The 19,676-nt window shown below is 41.2% G+C and overlaps 1 protein-coding gene across 11 annotated transcripts in view; it reads left to right on the top strand.

The window, feature by feature from the left end:
- Positions 1-19,676, top strand: part of RFX3 (regulatory factor X3) — a 299,217-nt gene that overhangs the window by 128,699 nt on the left and 150,842 nt on the right. For 10 of the 11 annotated variants that reach the window (XM_040449451.1, XM_040449449.1, XM_040449453.1 and 7 more), the window contains one exon: positions 5,868-5,992. In XM_040449451.1, coding sequence (XP_040305385.1) covers positions 5,876-5,992 — 117 coding nt within the window. In that variant the 5' untranslated portion in view covers positions 5,868-5,875. Of the gene's footprint in view, positions 1-4,049; positions 4,175-5,867; positions 5,993-19,676 lie in introns of those variants that run through there. The other variant, XM_040449454.1, reaches the window with a different exon arrangement.

Genomic DNA, 19,676 nt, shown 5'->3' with positions numbered 1-19,676 from the left:
CCCCAATAAAAATTAGATGGATACTACCTATTTTTAAGCTATCCCAGTTAGATAGTTCTGTTTGAAAAGTAATTGATTAGGTCAGACTATTAAACCATTTAATTTGGCGTGTATATTGTGTGTGATAAAAGGAATCCAACTGTGAATTTGAGTGTATTAAATAATCTTCAGGAAGTTCCATAAAGAACGTTTGAACGCCTTGAAACTTGCAAATAACGCATGTTTGTTCCAAACACGTTTGCTTTGCCTGGGTTTTGCCCGTCAGGTTGAAGAAATGCTAATCTTGTCGCTTTCAGCAGCTGGGTTTTTGCAATATTCTTTTCCTTCTCCTAGGGGTTAATTAGCCTTCTTTCAAAATGTGGCCTATTTAGCTGTAGATTCGCATGATTCAGCCAGAGTTGGCTGTGCAAAACAGAACCGTTAACAGGCGGGTGTGTCCAACTGCTTAATTAGCCAGAATAAAAAGGTCCTTTGTCAAACAAGCATCGGTTGCTCCTGACACACCTGACTGCCACATGAGGCAAGGAAGACGAAACTGAAATCGCGCATGTCTCTCCTGCAAGAATATACAACTCATTTACATATGGGCTGCGTCATGGACCAGCTGCAGGGGCTTATTTAGCTTATCAGAATGGATTAATGTGACTGCATTTGTGGCTGATAAACAAATATCACTTGAAAGGGGGCTGTGAAGGAACTAAACTAACCACATTACTCCCAAACATAAACAGAGCACAGAAACCACTGCTAGATGAATAGGAACACCTCCAATGTACACATAAACCTTATGTTGGGTCTAAAACAAAAAACCTCCAAATGAAGCCTGCTCAGACACTACCCTCCGTGATGATTCTTGCTTTGCTGAAATGTTGGAAAGCTACCAGAATACTCTGAATGCGTCGGTGGGTTTAAATGATCTGTTTAGCAAAATTTGGCAGGAGGGTTATACTCCTCGAACATGCTTTAACATTCTAATTGATCTGCTGTTAAGTCAGGTCTTCAGAATTAATCCGTTAAAATGCCTCTGGAAAAATACTTACTAGTTAGGTTTTATTATGGCCTCAGCAGAAAGAGAGAGAATACTTCCTAATTTTGATGTCGGAGAGAGAAGGGATGTCTGTCCGTTGTTACTGGAAGTGTAGATGAAATACAGTGGGTTGAGAATCCCAAAGACTTTGCTGTTCAGATCAATAATAGTCTCTAGCTTTTCATTTGGAAGCCTTATCATCATGATATTGCAAAGTACTAGCCAGAGTGACATCGCGGGCTTTGGAGTCCGATAAACCTGGGGTTGAATTCAGGCTCTTCCCCTTACTAGCTCTGTGGCTTTCAGCAAGTTATTGAGTACATTTGTGCCTCAGTTGCCTTATTTTTAAAGTGGAAATAAGAACGCTTCCATTATGGGAGTCCTAAGAGGATTAAATGAGAAGTATTTCAAGCAGTCAGCATAATGTGTGGCACCTGGGAGATACTTGTTAGCCGAGAGACCTAATTATGGTCATGAGTTTTTGAGCCAGTCTCTGCCACGGATGTGACTGAGACCGTCTCAAGCCATGAGGCTTTGGCAAAGAAAGCCTCTTCCTCAAAACCGAGGAAGACAGGGGCGCCAGGGTGGCGCAGTCGGTTAAGCGTCCGACTTCAGCCAGGTCTCGATCTCGCGGTCCGTGAGTTCGAGCCCCGCGTCGGGCTCTGGGCTGACGGCTCAGAGCCTGGAGCCTGTTTCCGATTCTGTGTCTCCCTCTCTCTCTGCCCCTCCCCTGTTCATGCTCTGTCTCTCTCTGTCCCAAAAATAAATAAACGTTGAAAAAAAAAATTAAAAAAACAAAACAAAACCGAGGAAGACAATGCCATTAAAGGAGAATGAAGTTGTGTCTTTCAAGGAAAGATGGAGAAACTAAGTTCTTATCAGTTGGCATGACCCTTTATGATCCAAGAGCCGGTGAGACAGGATGGGGATCAGCCACTCAGGAGTAAACAGATGATGTTCCGGGGCAGCCGTTTGTTGTCCGGGATGGGACTTTATGTGCCGGTTTTGACGTGGCATATGCGTAGAGCCAGAGGCCGGATGGAAAGCTCGTCGTGACTTTCTAACCTGAGGTTATAAAGCCATCATTTTCTATCCATTTTTTTTCCCCAGTCTGTTCTGCAAAGGTTGCTCCTATAAAGTAGTTGGGACCTTTTCCTTCTTTCTCATTCTGAAAATCTCCCCAGTTTGCATTATTTTCTTTTACTCCCTTCTATCTGTGCGTTTCAGGACTCTCCACTTGGTCTAGTCGTCTAGTGCGTGAACTTCAGTGGGAGGTCCAAACCCTCCTTTCCTACCTCCAGCTGCTTGACCTTGGTTAAGTGACTTAACGTCTGTGAGTCTCCTGTTGACTCGTCTGTAAAATGGGGAAAATATTAGTTCCAATCATCTGGTTGCGCATTTTTGTTGGTAAAGTGGTCAAACCTGGGTATTTCTATTCTGTATAAAAGAAGTGAATGAGTTTAAATGTTATTAAGATGGTCTCAAACCCAAAAAATAATTCTCCATTTTCAATCTGGATTGGTAAGACTGAATTTCTGGTTACCGCAAAAAGTGTCATGAACTCAAATGCCTATAGAGGCCAGGCAAGTGAAGGAGTATTTCCATTTAAATAATTTGCCTATAAAACATACACTGTACGCTCACCTTTTCTAAATCTTCACATTTTTTTTGTATCTGGAAATTTGGTTTTTACCACAGATTTCTGATATTTAAATATTGGCAATTAAGAATTTTAATTTGTAGTTACTCTGAACCAAAGCCTGTCTGTGGAGTCTAATATAATATAGTCTTGAGAAGCCAGTTTTCAGATCTATGCCCTTTATCTTCTGATAAGCTTTCTCATGTGGTTTATGGAGAATTCTTAGGAATTGCTTTAAAAATATATTTAATTTTTAAAGAGATCTTTCTTTTTATTGTTGCATATGTTAGGTCTAAAATAGTCGATGTCAAGGTTGGGTCGTAGCCTAAAATGGGTGTGTAGGCTGGTCTGCATTACAACGTATGGGCACACGAGAAAGCCTCGAGGAAATTCCCAGCCAGCACTGGGAGAAATAGGAGGGAGTTTTAGGTGAGTGACTACACTCTAAGAAACACCCACCTTTGATTGGACATAATTGGCAACTCTGTTTTCTTCATTTGTATACTAAACGGACCGAGGCCTCCACCTAGGTTGGCATTAGTTAGAGAGGCTAAGGAAACCTCACTAAAGACGCGGTAAGCAACATCTGGTTCCTTCCTCATTCTCTGCGGAAAGACATCTCCCCTCACTCACAGCCCTTCTGCTGTAGCACAAAAGGGATTGATGGCCTATAAGCATGTAGTGAATCAAAGGACGTTGAGTTTCGCTTTCCTTTTTGGGAGGGCATTTTCCCCCCTCTGTGATGGAATAAAGGAAGAGATACAGATAGGATTCCTCATGTGTATCCCTTCCCCAAATTTTGACGACCAAGGGTCCTCCAGTCATCTTACTTAGGCAAGAACTTTGTGTGGTGAATACTGTCATTCTCAATTTCAGGCATATCCATGATCTTAATGGTAGCCCAGAGGGATGTGTGTGTGTGTGTGTGTGTGTGTGTGTGTGTGTGTGTGTGTGTTTGCTTGGAGATGAATGCTAGATTTTTTTTTTTTTAAATGAGCCACCATTTGGAAGATCTCACATAAAAATCTGAACTTCCAGCTTTTTTCTCTGGGATAATTGGGAGACTTCCCACAAATTCTCAACGTCTTGGAGCTGAGCGTGAAGAGCCGACCCAAGTACATGATGTGGTAGCCACAGTCTGTATCACTTTCCCTTTGTTTTTTAAGCTCCTACCCACCTTCCCTCTGTATGCCCGAGGTCCCTCATCTGTAAATGGAGATTATAATCCTACCAGTCACACCTGGGTGTTACATGGATTAATTTACTTATAAATTAACACGTAGAGCATTTGGAAGAGTCCTTAGCATAGGTTGAACATGTAATCGGTGTTAGCTGTCATTGCCGTATCTGTTGCAGTGGTAAGGTTTATTGTGCCGCTTGAGGGCCTTGGCTAACAAAACAGTAAGCAAATCACCTAAAGAGATGCCAATGTCAAGGTCTAGGAAAGAAAAATAAGCATGGATTCAAAGCAAAAAGGCCTCGCCTCACATCTGTTCCTGTCCCCTTGAGTGAGTCTCTTAACCTCTCTGGGTTTCAGTGTCCTCATTATAAAATGAGAAGAGTAGATTAGATGTCTTCAGAGGTCCATTTCTAAAATTGAATGAGATGATAGAAAAGGTTTGGGGGAAACATTGGAAGAGAGGGGACGCGTTGACAAAAGATGGTAAGGGGCTTAATTTTCTTTCTTTTTTCTATTTAATTTTAAAAAATGTTTATTTTTGAGAGGGAGACAGAGTGCAGGCAGGGCAGGGGCAGGGAGAGAGGGAGACAGAGAATCTGAAGCAGCTCCAGGTTCTGAGCTGTCAGCACAGAGCCCGATGCAGGGCTCGAACCCTCGAACCATGAGATCATGACCTGAGCCGAAGTTGGACGCTTAACCAACTGAGCCACCCAGGCACCCCTGGGGCTTAATTTTCTACTTGAAAGAACTGGATGCTCTTTTTGAATTTTCTTGGGGTAAATTAATGTTCACCCTGCTGTTCACAGATTTAAACCACAGTGCAGTATTTTTCTTAAATTACCAATTAAATATTGTTCCCCCAGCCCCTCAGGAAAGAATATTAGAATTCTGGTCCCTGCTCAGTAACAGATTAATATTTATTTCATTAACTCTATAAGTAGCAAAAGGGAATGTTGAGACCAGGAGGTCTTAGAAACCATACCTGTTACATTACACACTGCAAAATTTAACCTGTGTAGCTAGATCAGGCACATACGAACTTTAAAAATGTGCCATGCTGAACTGTGAATGAGAGAAGCTAAAATTTCGTGTCTTGCTTACCAGCCTCATTTACGTAATAGCGGTCCTCCCCATGTCCAAAATACTAAACGTTGTTGATGTTTGGCTATCTCTGGGTAAAATCAAGGTTGATTTTAGTACAGTATACCACAGTCAGAGCAAATTAGTGAGCTTGATCCTTTGGTTAAGTTTTGGATATACATTATTATTATTATTAATTTTTTAGATCACTGCATAGTAAGTTTGAAAGTTGGAAAGGATGTTAGGAATAATGTATTCTGAATTGTACACCTTTGGGGGACATGCTAATGGCCTCTAAAAGTGTCTAGAAAATAAAATTTTATGACATACTTGCATCCAGCTAGGGTTTGTGTTCTGAAAATTGAGAATCTTAAAATAATTTTGGTCTCCAGTTTATAATATGATTGAAACTTTTATTAACAGATGAGACCGAAGGAAGGTAGATTTCAATGAAGTTCAACTTTTATAGCCTCAAAATAAGAAGTGTAAATGGGGATTTTTTTTTTTTTAATGTGAATTGGTAATTTTCTGTGTAGACTTAAAAAGTGAACAGAATGACTATAAAGCTGCCTGGAATATCATGGCAGTATGTTGGGGTAAGAAATATTCTGAGAGTTGAAAGTTACTCTAAGTATAGGTTTTTTTCCTCATGTTTATTTTTGAGAGAGAGAGAGACAGACAGACAGAGCATGAGTAGGGGAGGGACAGAGGGAGAGGGAGACACAGATTCTGAAGCAGGCTCCAGGCTCTGAGTGGTCAGCACAGAGCCCGACGCGGGGCTCAAACTCACGGACCGCGAGATCACGACTTGAGCCAAAGTCGGACCCTCATCCAACTGAGCCATCCAGGCGCCCCTCAGTATAGGAATTTTAGAACAAATGTAATGTAGCTAATCATGCAAGGAGAGCACTTAAAACTTTCTTTCTGATACTGTATTTCAGAGACCATCATGCAGACATCAGAGACCGGGTCGGACACAGGTTCGACAGTGACTTTACAGACATCTGTGGCTAGTCAAGCAGCGGTACCTACCCAGGTGGTGCAGCAGGTACCGGTACAACAACAGGTAAGGAGCTGCTGTTCGCAGAGAAATGCTGTGCCTCTCCTTGTGTTGACTCTCCCACGCAGCTGTGTCCAAAGGGGATTTAGACTACACTTGCTAGTCCTGTGGGTGCTAAGATTGATTTGGTTCCGTTCTTAGATTCATGCAGCAAATGTTTCTTGAGCCTTTCCTGGATGTGGCAGATTCTCTCCGTGTGGGGCTATTTGGACACAAAGAAAAGGAGCCCAACTGTATAAATCCCTCTCCTGAAAGAGTCTCTCTCTTAACTCCTAAAGAAAACACTGCTTTCTGACTTGACCATCCTCCCTCTCTTCTCCCCTCTCTTGTTCTTTATCACAACACCCTTTTTCTCTCTTACCGAAATATCAGCCATCACGGTTTCATATAATTGGCTCCCAGTAAGCGGTAGTTAATGGAGGGGTTGTGCGTACCTTACAGGCAAGGATTTCACCTTTGTGATGTTTTGGGAAAGGTCCGAGTATTACGGCGACTGAAAAAATAGCGTGGAATGAAAATTAAATGATCTTAAAGGTCTGGAGATCTGACTCATCCCACGTAAAGAATTGGGAATGAATTCATCATCACACGTTTACTACGGAGCTTATTCAGACCCAGGACACTCGGTCTGTTTCGGGAAGATACTGACGAGGTAAATGCTCTTCATGCCGGATAATAGTTCTGTCATGTGGATGGTGAACACCTTGGCCTGTCATCTCTTCCAAAGAGTAGTGAGAAATTAAATGAGAAAGATCGTATCAAGCATTCTCTTGAGACTTGAGATTTGCCTGTAATTTCTTAGTATCAAGGAGCAAAACTTGAGCAAATGTTGCTCTTACAATTACCAAAAAAGTAACTAGGGAAAGGGATGTATTTTCCTAAATGACAGACAGATTAAGGTAGAATTCTTTTCAGGAGGTAGAAGTGTGATGGACAGGGAGAGTGCTGTCACCAAGAAGCAGCTTTTGAAACATTTTCCCGGGGGCGCCTGGGTAGCTCAGTCGCTTAAGCGTGTGACCTTGGCTCAGGTCATGATCTGGTGGTCTGTGAGTTTGAGCCCTGCATTAGGCTCTGTGCTGATAGCTCAGAGCCTGGAGCCTGCTTCAGATTCTGTGTCTCCCTCTCTCTGCCCTTCCCCCACTCGCTCTCTGTCTCTTTCTTTCTCAAAAACAAATAAACACTACAAAAGAAATTGAAAAAAAGAAAATGTTAAAAAATTTTTTTTCCTCTATGTTCCTTTTTTATTTTTTTAAAATGTCTATTCATTATTGAAAGAGATAGAGAGAGTCGAGTGGTGGAGGGGTAGAGAGACAGAGACACAGAATCTGAAAGCAGGCTCCAGGCTCTGAGCTGTCAGCACAGAGCCCAACATGGGGCTTGAACCCACGAACCATGAGATCATGACCCGAGCCGACTTGGACGCCCAACCAACTGAGCCATCCAGGCACCCCATCTGTATGTTCCTTTTTATAACATCATGTTGTATTTCCTGATTTATGGTATCTTTTTTTTTTTCTCTGAAATTATTAACTTTTTAAAACTTGTTGGAAGTTTTTCCTTTAGAATCCGTTTCCTTCACACTACTTTGTTTTTTGTTTTGTGAGGTTTTTTTTTTTTATCTTTTATTTTTGAGGCTTTTCTCAGATGTCTGCTAATCTTTGGGTGTTTATCCATATTTAAAAGCATGAGGGTAAACAGCTGATTTGAATGCATGAGTGGGTCTTGTTAACTTCAATACAGGGTCATTTGACTGGGCTTTTTAACTGGGGACCGTCTGATGTTCTTTGTTTTTCCTCTTGGGTTGTCTTTTTTTTTTTTTTCTTTTCGGGTTGTCATATTTTTAAAGAAGACTTCTCCAGCTTCTTCCCTGGAGCATAAACTTGGCTTCCTGAAAGCTGAGTAGGGGACGAGAGTTGGGTATTTCTTGCCCCGATTCACTTAATCCTTCTTTTTTTCACATGGTATCACCCACGGTTGGTCTTCCTTAGTGTAGAGATTAGGCCAAAGAATAAATCTCTGAACTTTCACCAAAGTTAGGGAAATCAGTCACCTCCCTCACTGCTTGCAGTTCGTGGAGGGCCTCTGATTGGTGCTTAAGCAGAATCACTTTTTATATGAAAAACAAACATTGTGGAGTTCCTGGGTGGCTCAGTCGGTTAAGCGTCCGACTCGGTTTCAGCTCAGGTCATGATCTTCGGGCTCGTGAGATTGATCCCCGTATCGGGCCCCACGCTGACATTGCAGAGCCTGCTTGGGATTCTCTCTCTCCCTCTCTGTGTGTCCCCTCACCTGCTCGCTCGCTCTCTCTCTCTCTCTCTCTCTCTCTCTTTTTCTCTCTCTCTCTCTCTCAAAATAAAGAAACTTAAAAAAAAAAAATTGCTACCAGAAATGGAAAATCAGTATCACCAGCCATAAATAGAAGATCATATGTACGCACACATTAACTTGTCCGTGTCCTCGTAGAAAATAATGTCATGTACACGTGGACCACACTTCGGAAAACATTGTGCTAGGCCATATGGCTCATTTTTAGCAGGCATATTTTTCAGTGCCTCAAGTTAGCTCTTTCCTCTAGGACATTCCAGGCAGGTGATCCTTTACACCCCCTTACACCAAGCAAAGAAGGTGAGAATCTTTGTTTTCTTTTTGTCAATAAAGTGTTTTATTTCACATAGTGGGTTAGTGTGATATTTGCCCAGAGTTACCTGTGATGTAGTCCTTCCAGGCTCATCTGGAACGAATTTTTTCTCCTCTGTCATTTTTTTCTTTTCTTCCCCCTTTTTTTTTTTGAAACTAGAAAAGTGTCACATTTTTAAAAAGATTTTTTAATGTTTATTTTTGAGAAAGAGAGAGAGAGAGAGAGAGAGAGAACGAGCAGGGGAGGGACAGAGAAGAGAGGGAGACACAGAATCCAAAGCAGGCTCCAGGCTCTGAGCTGTCAGCATAGAGTCCAAAGTGGGGCCAGAACTCACAAACCGCGAGATCGTGACCTGAGCCGAAGTCGGACACTTAACCATCTGAGCCACCCAGGCACCCCTGGAAAAGTGTCACGTTTGACACTCCCTGGTGCATTCTAACAGTATCCCTGTGGATGTATTTTCTATAACTGATAAGATCGCTGCTGCAGTAATTTCCTACTGCTCTTAACTTGTGTGTAACCTTTGTATTGTTAATGTGCTGATGTCATTCTTGAGTTTTCAAACCGTGGTGGGACCCACCTTTAAAAGCTTCTCACCTTTGTCACCGACCCGTGACGGATATTGAAATTATAGCATTGATGTCAAAAGTAGTTACTTCTATTGCTTCAACTTGATTTATTTATTTATTTGAGAGAAAGAGTGCGTGAGCAGGGGAGGGACAGAGGGAGTGGGAGAGAGACTCTTAAGCAGGCTCCATGCTGAGAGTAGAGCCCAACTCAGAGCTTGATCCTATGACCCTGGGATCATGACCTGAGTCAAAATCAAAAGTTGGATGCTCAACTGACTGAACCATCCAGGGTGCTCCACATTGATTGAACTTTCATTGTGTCTTTGCTTTGGTCACTTTGATGTGAAGACAAGGTGTATAGCTCAAAATTCTTTAAGGTTGAGGCATGTGATACTATATTTTTTAGAAAGTTGAGAGACCAGACAATTTTAAGATCTAATATATATAGTTCTGTTTCTTCAAAGCGCCAAGGTTTTAATCTCACTGTGTAATAAGTACCAAGTAAAATGTTGATTCTAAAATTATTTCTGTGGTTTTTCATTTATTCTGTATGATCTCAAGAATCAACTTTCCACCTTTCCTTAGACAGTCTGGTTCAGGAATAGAGAATTCTGAGCAATGACTACATGGTCTTGTTATATAATACTTTGTCAAATTTCCTGTCTTTTATAATTTTTCATCATTTCACAAAACACCATAGAGTCTCAAGCTTCCAAATAAGGACGTTGTTGCCCAATTCAATAGAATCTCTAAAAATATTCAAATTCACTATCTCGATTAGTTACTAAGCTTTTGATATTACTCATCCTATCATCTCTATAAAAAGACTTCTTAGACTGTATAGACCATGGCTAGAAATGAGTTGTTCCCCCCCTGCCTTCCCCTGCCTTGAGTGATTTGTTACAGTTTCTTGTAGGCTATTCTTCCATTTGGCCGATAGATGCCTAAATCTGAGAGGTCTTTGACCCTGCTTGCTCTAGAACTGAATGATAAATCCAGGAGAGGGAAGAAGGAAAATGTCCTCCACTCTTCAGTTCTCTCTCACAGCCAGCCAGTTGAGATGCTTTTCAAAGCAGAACCCAGACAGAAGTCCGAACATACACTGCTTGTTTTCATTTTGGGCTTCAGGTATTCCATAATGGCGCTGACACAGAAGAGAATTCCTAACCCACCCTGAACCAGGGCCCCGGGACTTTTTCTCCCTTTCATGTTTCCCAGTGTTAACTGCCCCTCCCACTACAGTTCTTACTCTGCCTACGGTCTCTGCCCATCTTCCTCTTTCCTTAGAAGAAAGCCCACATGTTTTCTGTCAAAGTGGATCCGTGTGTTGCCCCTGTACCGCTTCTTGTAAACATAACATCCCAGGCTCAGTGGAGCCCTGGGGTCGAGGGGCTTCTGTTTGAATTCAGAGAAAAAAACTCTTGTGTCACATTAGCTGTCAACATTGTTTAAGTTCTTGTATTATTCAGAGATTGCTGTCTTTACCGTTTCCTGCCCAGGGACTCTGTTTCTTTCTAGCGGGTCTTTGGTATGTAACTGGGACATTGAAACCTTTTTTTATGTGATGGAGGAAAACTCCTTTCAAGATCATGTTCAGGTAAGAATCTCTGTTTTTATATAAGTCATCTCTCTGGGCAGTGACTCTTCTCTATAATTTGAGTTATCAGAATGAATAGAATAGCCGTATTCTGGGAGTATTGTTTCTTTTGGAGCCATATTGTTTCTTTTTGGTGAGTGTCATTCTGTCACATATTTAGCATTGCCACGTAAGTTGTGGTACATCCTGGCAAGTGAGCATTTCCTCCCTGTGGTCAAAGGGATAAATGACATTTTGTTTGAGTCACAAGCTTCAGTCAGGATTGCCAGTGAGTTAGGTTCTAGGCGAGGGGGCAGTCTTCAAGAAGGGTAGATTTTAAATGAATCCCGGTAGATCTATTTATTACGGGTATCTTTAAAACGAAGCCTCAAATTTTAGCAAGCAGATTTTAGGAAAGGAATTTTGATACGAATACTCCTGAGATCCTCACATGAGACCACACCTTCAACAAGGGGTCATTTTTATGCTCACTTTTGTTTGCCATGTTCCCTCCGTGTAGTATATGTATCGTCACAACCCGAGAAACTGTGATTAGCAGCGTGCCTGTGAGAAAGTTCTTGTGATGGAAGCATTGAACAGTGATTAAAGGGAACAGAAGGTTGTCTGTAGTATATTAAATCTGTAACAGAATATTGTATTGGCTCAGAATCTGATCAGTAATATCTCGAATGGCTCCCTTTGCTAGTTTGGAGAGCTAAGCCTAAGGTAGTGCCCTCGATCAGTCCTGTCTTTTTCTTTTCTGTTCAGGGTCAAGAGAGAGTTGCTTTCTGTGCATTCTAGCTTTGATGGACAGAAATAGAATTCTTTTCATTTGAGACCTTTATCTCATCTAATCAGTAGAAACAAAGACATTTTTCGTTGGTTTGCTCTTATTTGGGATTTGATTCCCATTGGCTTGGTTACCTAAGGGGACAGTGTTCTCCTAATTAAGACTGTGACAGACATCCTAAAAGATGGGGTTACGTTTTAAAATGAATTCCAGTTGAATGTCTTTTTGTAGGAAAACAAAAGACAGTGATTTTATCTCTTGAAGAGCATATTTATTTTATTTTTCAGAGCCAGAACTGCTTATTTTTAGGATCTAATATAAAAAGGTGTTTCAAGGGAACATGCTGATTTACAATTGAAATAAACTTCATTATGCCAATCGAATGTGAAGGCCTTTTAGTTGAACGTCTCTGCTGAGTACTATTTAAATAGTGGAGTAATCATATGCAATGGTTCCCTGTTAAGTGACTTTAAACATACTTTCTCGTCCGGAGTTCGATCATTATGATCAGTTTAGGATATTGTAGTTTCAGAGGAATATGCCAGGCACTGTGTTAAACGTGCCTCATTTCTTCACTCATGTCTTCAGCTGAGATAAGACACTTGGCATGAGTTAGAATCAACAGATCCGCTTCAAGTAATGTTAAAAATGATTGGCGTATGATTTTCAGCTGGAGGAAGTGACACATGAAGGCCAAACACCTCTCCCCTTTGGTTCTATCTCAGGATCTTGTCTCGAGGTCTTGGTTGTATCTGTCTCTAATTCCGTGGCACCTTAGGATCCAATAGTTACAGCCACGTCATCTGTAGTGAGTAGAAGCCATGTTGTTGAGTTCATGCTTGACTTCCATGCCTGCTTTCATGGCCAGTGGGTTCATCGGCCCTTTGGGCAACGACTGAAATGGCCGAGCAAAGAGATTTACTGGCATCCACATGAGGTGTCCCAGAGGTGATTTGACGCGGTGCCTGACTGTAGGAAGCTAACTTTTGAGGGAGACAGCTGTTGTTACAAAATTGGATACTGATCGCCTCAGGGGGAAACAGTGGAGATTGTTCTTGGGAGTAAAGATCAGTAGTATCTTCACCATGGATGTGACCTTTGAGCCATGTGCTGAAGGAAAAGTTGGAGGGCGTTAAGAAAAACAAACCGGAGGAGAGCGTTTCTGGTAGAGTCAGGCATGGAAGAGCCCAAGGGAAATCCGGGAGTCTGACGGGTTGGTGACAGAGCTAGGAAGTGAGGAATGTGGGAGTGTGTTTCCCAAGAACTTCTTTGGGGAGGTTGAGTCAGATGACGTATTTGTGGTGTCTTTACATGTGCTCCCTCCCCAGTGTTTTCGTTCTTTTCCCTCTTCCGTTGACGTATTTCATTCTCTGTTTCCGCACTGCCAGTTTTCTCGACAATCTGTACGTGTCTAGTACATTTCCCTTTTGTCCAACCACTTCTTAATCCTGTGAAATTTGGATGCTACTCATGCAACTGTGGATAATGTGCACTTTTGATGGAGCCAAACCTAACAATATTCTCTAGGATTTTTCTGGATTTTTCCTTGACACTTGAAAACTGTTGACTATCCTCATCTCTCATATTCTGTGGCTTTTGGGCTTCCCGTTGTATTTCTTGAGGGCTACTTCGTCCAGGAAGAAGCGGGTTTTGTAGAGGTGAAGAGACTGAGATTCAGAGTTAGAAGTTGTGGGTTCAAATCCTGTTGCTAGCTCTTTCTAGTTATATGATCTTGGGCAAATTATTAACCTTACCTGAGACTTAATTTCCTCATGTAAAAGAGGGATAATAATATCTGGCGTATACTTGGCCGCAAATATTAAATAATCTATTTCTTAAATCATTTAAGGTAGTACCTGGTATATAATAAGCCTCCAGTAAGAAATTTTTTTTTTCCTGTTGGTCTTTTCCTTGTTATTAGTAGTATTGTCTGATTCCTCTAATTTGGAGGGTTTTTTGACCCCCTTTACCGTAAGGTTTGGCCTTGGGTCTTCCCTTTTGCCCTCAATCTCAAGTAACTCTTCCTCTGCAGCTATTTTAGTCTTAAAACCAGTTGCTTTCATAAACCTGTGGTCCTTCTGTGTATTGCTCTGGCTTGCGAGTTAGGGAGACACAGGCTCTAGATCATGGGCGCCAACTTGGTCTGACCTGCAGGGGCAGCATTGGCATTCTCTCTCCTGGATCGGAACCCAGTGCGGTCACCGGAGTGATTAGAGAAAACGCCAGAGGATTTCTCAGTCAATATCCAGAATACCTCCAGAATTGTATTCACTTCATGAAATATAATAATTTTGGATCACGTGTGGGGTTGTGGTAAGATATAAGAGTTTGGGAAATGAAGGCAAGAATATTATATTAATATCTTAGCCAGACTGATTGGAATTTGGGCTTCCAGTTAGAAGAGACTTGAATTATTCATTTAGTGCAACTATCCCAAAAGACCTTCCAGTATTGAATTGTGGAAAATTTTCTTCTTCAATAATCCTCTTAGTTGTATCGACTTATTTTAGGTGATTCCATAATTATGGAATTACAGGTATGTAATATTTCCTATGAAAATCTAATTTGCTTATCAAACCATCAATTTCAACATCAGGACTTTTTGTTGTTGTTGTTGTTGTTGTTGCTTGGAAAATCCAATGTGTCCTATAAAATTGTTTTACAGGAGTAGAAAATAGAAAAGTCTAAGATAACTAGCACCTCAGTTTACATATACTTTGAATAAGGCGACACAAAATTTAAACAGAGCACTCTGGTCCTGTTTGCGAAAGCAAATCAGAGGAATTCTTTATCTGTACTAAAGATCCATTTCCAGTATAATAGATCTCAATACAACTCAGCCTGTTCGTTGTCAGTATCTGAAAGAAAGAGAAATTTTAAGGTCCAAATAAAAATGATTTATAGTCTGAGCTAGTCAAGGAAGTCTTTCCAGAGGAAGTGACTTTTAAGCTAAGATTAAAGAGTAGGAGTAACCAGTGAGGGAATGAAAGTGTTTTCTGTGGGGTCAAAATGGCTGGAGGAGAGAGGGGAACAAAGGGTGAATGATGAGATGGGGTCTTAGGTGACTCTTGGTCTGACAATATAAGCTATTGGAGTTTTCAGTAATAACTCATTTTGAAGTTGACCACCGTTCAACTTTGTCAGAAATCCAGTGGAAACAGGGAATCAAATAGTAGTAGCTGCCATGGGGTGCCTGGGTGGTTCAGTTGGTTGAGCATCCGACTTCCACTCGGGTCATGATCTCATAGTTCGTGAATTCAATCCCCCACGTTGGGCTCTGCACTGACATCGTGGAGCCTGCTTCGGATTCTCTGTCTCCCATGGAACACTTAACGCCCATCTTTTCTGTCCACGAGAAGTGATCATTTTGCCCTTTCCTCCAGGGCTGATTTTAGAAATAGACACACATGGGATGCCCCTTTATTTTCTTTAAAAATTTGTGTTGACGTCAGTCAAGGCCGTGTGTGCGGAGACTCCCATGCTTTGTTTTCCTCGCACACAGCCCTCGCGAACTGATAGACTCCCCGTTTAAAGCAGATCAGAGCTACCCTCTTCGTCCCGGCTGCCTCGCCGCTCAGTGCGACGTTCTAAACCTGGTGTTTAAAACTAATCTACCTTCCTTCAGTCAGGATCTTTTTAGCCGGGAGTCATAGCCAAGGGGTCTGACTGCACAGCCCGAGCACCTAACATACTCAGAGATAAAGCACTCAGATGAGCTCTATCAAGATCAGCTGTTAAATGGTGTAAGCTCGCTGACATAACAGTGCTAAACACGGCGGTCCCACGGCAAGGAACATAATATACTTTATGTCAAGAAGGATTGGTGTTAGCTTTGTGAGTCACAGTGCAGTTTTGAGAAATCCCGCAGGCAAAGCGAGTGAGAGCGACTGAGGTATAAGGAGCTATTCGAGCAAAATAACTAGCAAGTAAAAAAAAAAAAAATTACAAACCTTGAACTTCCTAAAGCCCGTTCTAAACTCAGATCGTAAGGATGAGCATCAGTAAATATAGAACCTTGGGGGAAAAAGAGAAGGAAAAAATGATAAAAATCAATGTAGTAAAAATGTTATTATTCAGATAATCTGGGGAGAGGAGAGCTGGGAATATTGTGTATAATTCTTACAACTCTTCCAGAAGTCTGAAATCCTATCAAAAGAAAAAGCGTTTAAAGATCAATACCAATCGAAGTTTGTTAAGTTTGAGCTCCTAGTAAGGAAAGGAAAAACATCTAGAGGAAAATCGGTTTTGAGATTTTTATTGCACTCTCTCCACATTCCTCATCAACTCTCCAGTTTTGAGAAGTACTCTAAAGAAAATTCATACGTGCGTACATACATACATATGCAAGCAAGCCAGATTGATCAACACATAAAGCAAAAGATCAATTAAAAACTGGTGATATTTTTAAGACTCTTAGGAACACAAATGTGTATAATGAGTTGGTGGTACAGTTGAGGACTGCCTAAAATTCTGGTTGCTAGAAAATGCAAACTAAATTACTCTCCAGAAAAAAGACAAAAAAAAAAAAAAAGCATTAGAAGTTAGAAATTAGGTCTTAAACTCAACAAAGATGACTGGCCTGTTTGTGGCTTTGATTTTTGTCGTAATTAGTACCAGTGTATATCCCAAGTGTAGAAAGGCCCAGACAACTCCCATCTCAGCTCTGAGGAAAACCGGGCTCATCAAATCATTCGATTAGTGAGCTTTTAAAAAGTCATCCAACTTCATATTATAATCGACATTAACTATTGAAGGGGAAGCAGGTAGAATAAGTTTTTTAATTTATTTATTTTGAGAGAGAGTGAGAGAGAGAACAGGGGAGGGGCAGAGAGAGAGGGAGAGAGAGAATCCCAAGCAGGCCTCACACTGTCAGCGCAGAGCCCGATATGGGGCTCAAACCCACGAACTGTGAGATCATGACCTGAGCCCAAACCAAGAGTCAGATGCTTAACCAGCTGAGCCCCTCAGGCATCCCTATGATCCTGATTTTTAAAGGTTGCTTTCAGGGGTTATCTTTTATTTCTATAAGGTATCATTTTAATGGGTGACAAAAAAGATAGGCCTCAAAACTGAAAATAGAAATATACAGGACTTTTATTTCTGGTTTGTGAGTTGGTCAAGCTGTTTCTCATAAATCTGTATCACTATCCAAAGCCATGATTTTTTTTTTTTCTTTCTCCCTTTACTACTTGGTGTTTCTGGTGTATTAAGTCTTGGTAGCTTGGGATTCTCTTAAATCTGTGCTTTCTTATTATTAGCAATTTTAGCTTTTTAAAAGTACTAGGATTAAAGAAGAAAAGTGAAATAAAAATAAATAAGAAGAGATAGCACTTGAAATAGAAGAAGAAAGGTAATTTTTTTTTTTTAATGTTTATTTCTGAGAGGGAGAATGAGTGACAGAGAATAAGAGTAGGGGTGGGGCAGAGAGAGGGAGACAGAGAATCCCATACAGGCTCTGTGCTGTCAGTGCAAAGCCCAACATGGGGTTCGAACGCACAAATCCTGAGATCATAACCTGAGCTGAAATCAAGACTTGGATGCTTAACCGACTGAGCCACACAGTGCCCCAGAAGAAAGGTAATTCTTAAATGAAAATGCTGATTAATAAAATTAGGTTCAAAAGGCACTGTGTCCCATTTGTGGATCTCAGGCTAACTTTGCATGTCATCAGTAGCAGAATTAAACCGTAATATACGTGGACATGAGTTGTTTTTGTTTTGTAAGTGAAACCGTATCTGTAGGTTGAAATAATAGGGCAAACTTATTTCTGAAGTTTTTGGAAAGTGATACTAATTTTACTTTGAATGAACCTAAGCTTTCATTCCCAGTGGGAATAATTTTTCTGAGTGTCTTATGAAACTGACCAGACCATTGATTACAGTCCCATTTATGACCCCTGATAACATACTCTGTGCAAGCAAAGCCTTTTTACCAATGATTTTTCCTTTGTGTCATTGTGCTTTTTTCGAGCCTTTGCCTTAACACTGAGGTTCACGAATGTGTCTGTTGCCTGTGGTTCATTGATCTGGTAGATGGTGATACATTTAAAACTCGTGATTACTCTTAATTTTTCTCAGCAATCTCATAAATACATTTCACAGACACTGAGCGTTTCTTCAGGCACTTATTTTAAATAGATGTTTTAAAATAACAAAGCAAAACCCCATCAGAGAAGTTGAGGAATTGGATCTAGGGGGAAAGTGGCCCAGAGAAGCTGGTGTCATAAACAAAACCCATCACCTTTGAGTAGTCAGTATAAAAATAGATGGTGCTGCCGTGGTAATAGGTCTTGGTAGACAGTTTATGTCACACATGGGAGGTGTTTTTGACGTTTGAATTTATATTCATGTCTCTGTTGTGGTTGGTGCTCCCTGTGAAGCGCTGGTACAGTCGCCCTAAAATATTAGAAACGTGGGATAAAGGAGCAGTGGCTTGACTTTGATCTCAGGAGGCGTTGAGTGAGTGGACGCCCCGTGTGTCACTTGCACGCCACGTGGGATCGAGCAGGTTACTTCAACCTGCCTGCCCTTCAGCTGCCACAGCTGTGTCCCAGAGCTGCACTTGGTGATGGCGCACCTGTTATGTGGCAGGAACCGTACCTGCTCCGGGGATACGAGGAACCTGAAGGTTAGGGCACAGAGACGGGCAGGTAAACAGAGGTGGCACAGAGAGTGCTGGTGCGTGAGGCATATACTGCCTAAGGAGGTAGAGGAACAGAGAAGAAGCAGGGTATGGTTTGGAGGGGAGTCAGTTGGCCGGAGGAGGCAATTGTGGGGGGACTTCCTGGATGAGCACCACCCAGTCTTTGTTTCTTTATCCTTGATGCCGATGATGTACCCGGAACTGTTAGTAGAATCAAATGAGAAAAATCTTTGTAATGGTGCTTTGTAAAGTGCACAGCATTTTGCAAGTCTGAGGACAGAATTATTGGTTCACTGTATCAGACACTCTTGCTAGGACCTGGAGGGGAGAAAATGATAGCGAACAGCAGTGTTTCTCAGAATGTGGCAAAGAGATATAGATATCTCTTCAGGAATCGTGTGTGTGTGTGTGTGTGTGTGTGTGTGTGTGTGTGTGTGTGTGTTTATAGATAATCCTTACAGTGAAACTGTGAACTTGTTCTAGATTATCCGAATTACTGCATTATAACTGAGAGCGCTGTTCAGTTTCATTGTGTTCTCATATATGTTTGAATTGCTGTAATTGTCTTGGGCCAATGAGGTAGAATGGAGGCAGCCTTAATATGAAAGTGATCAAGGCTGATTGATGACCACAGATAGACTGAACACAAAAGGAGTTTCATCATACTAGTTGGCCCCACAAGTATCATTATTTATACCTCGGTTTATGTTGGCACATGTTTAATAATATTTTATTGAACACTAGAGGTCAGCAGTCATGGTACCAGAGAGGCATGGCTGATCCCCAAACTAGGCTGAGTCTTTCTGTCATACATTGCTCGAGCCACATGTCCCTTTCCCTCACAGTCTGTTTCGTCATTGTGACTTTGATTGGTTTATGTGATTAATGTCTTTCTCCAGAACTTTATCATAAATTGATGATCCACAGACCAAGTCTTCTTTTGCTCCTACCATAGTACAGCCGAAATACACATGACCTGTCTGGCACATAATAGGTGCTCAGTAAGTAATCAATTTATTGAATTGATGAGTGAACTAGCTAATAACTGGAGTGTCTAAATTAATAGTGACTGAAAATACTTAATGACATGTTTAGTGTTAAATATGCACACGCACACGTGCCATTTTTTAAACTCTATAATTTCTGAATAGTGTAAATTTATCACTATAGGATGTCTCCAAAGTAGAATACCTACTCCTAGGCTTGTGCAAGAAGATTAGAAGAAGAGGAAGAAATGTTAGAATGTCTGTTATTTTATTTTTGCCTAAAAATAAGAAACACAGCTAAAATGTAAGAAACTATGTATATCACATGGTAATGGAGGCATCCCGAGGAAGAGAGGTTGATGACAGCCTTCTCATTTGTTTGTTACATTTTTTATGTTTCCGACAAGGTGGATTAATGGAGTCTATACTCTAGTTTTGATTAAACTAACTTCATAATATGGACAGGCCAGGAAACTTAAAAAATTCCCA

This window comes from Herpailurus yagouaroundi, unplaced genomic scaffold (assembly GCF_014898765.1).
Source record: "Herpailurus yagouaroundi ecotype Mexico unplaced genomic scaffold, PumYag 199, whole genome shotgun sequence".
In the NCBI taxonomy this organism is placed as follows: Eukaryota; Metazoa; Chordata; class Mammalia; order Carnivora; family Felidae; genus Herpailurus; species Herpailurus yagouaroundi.
This window is presented reverse-complemented; position numbering and strand designations above follow the sequence as displayed.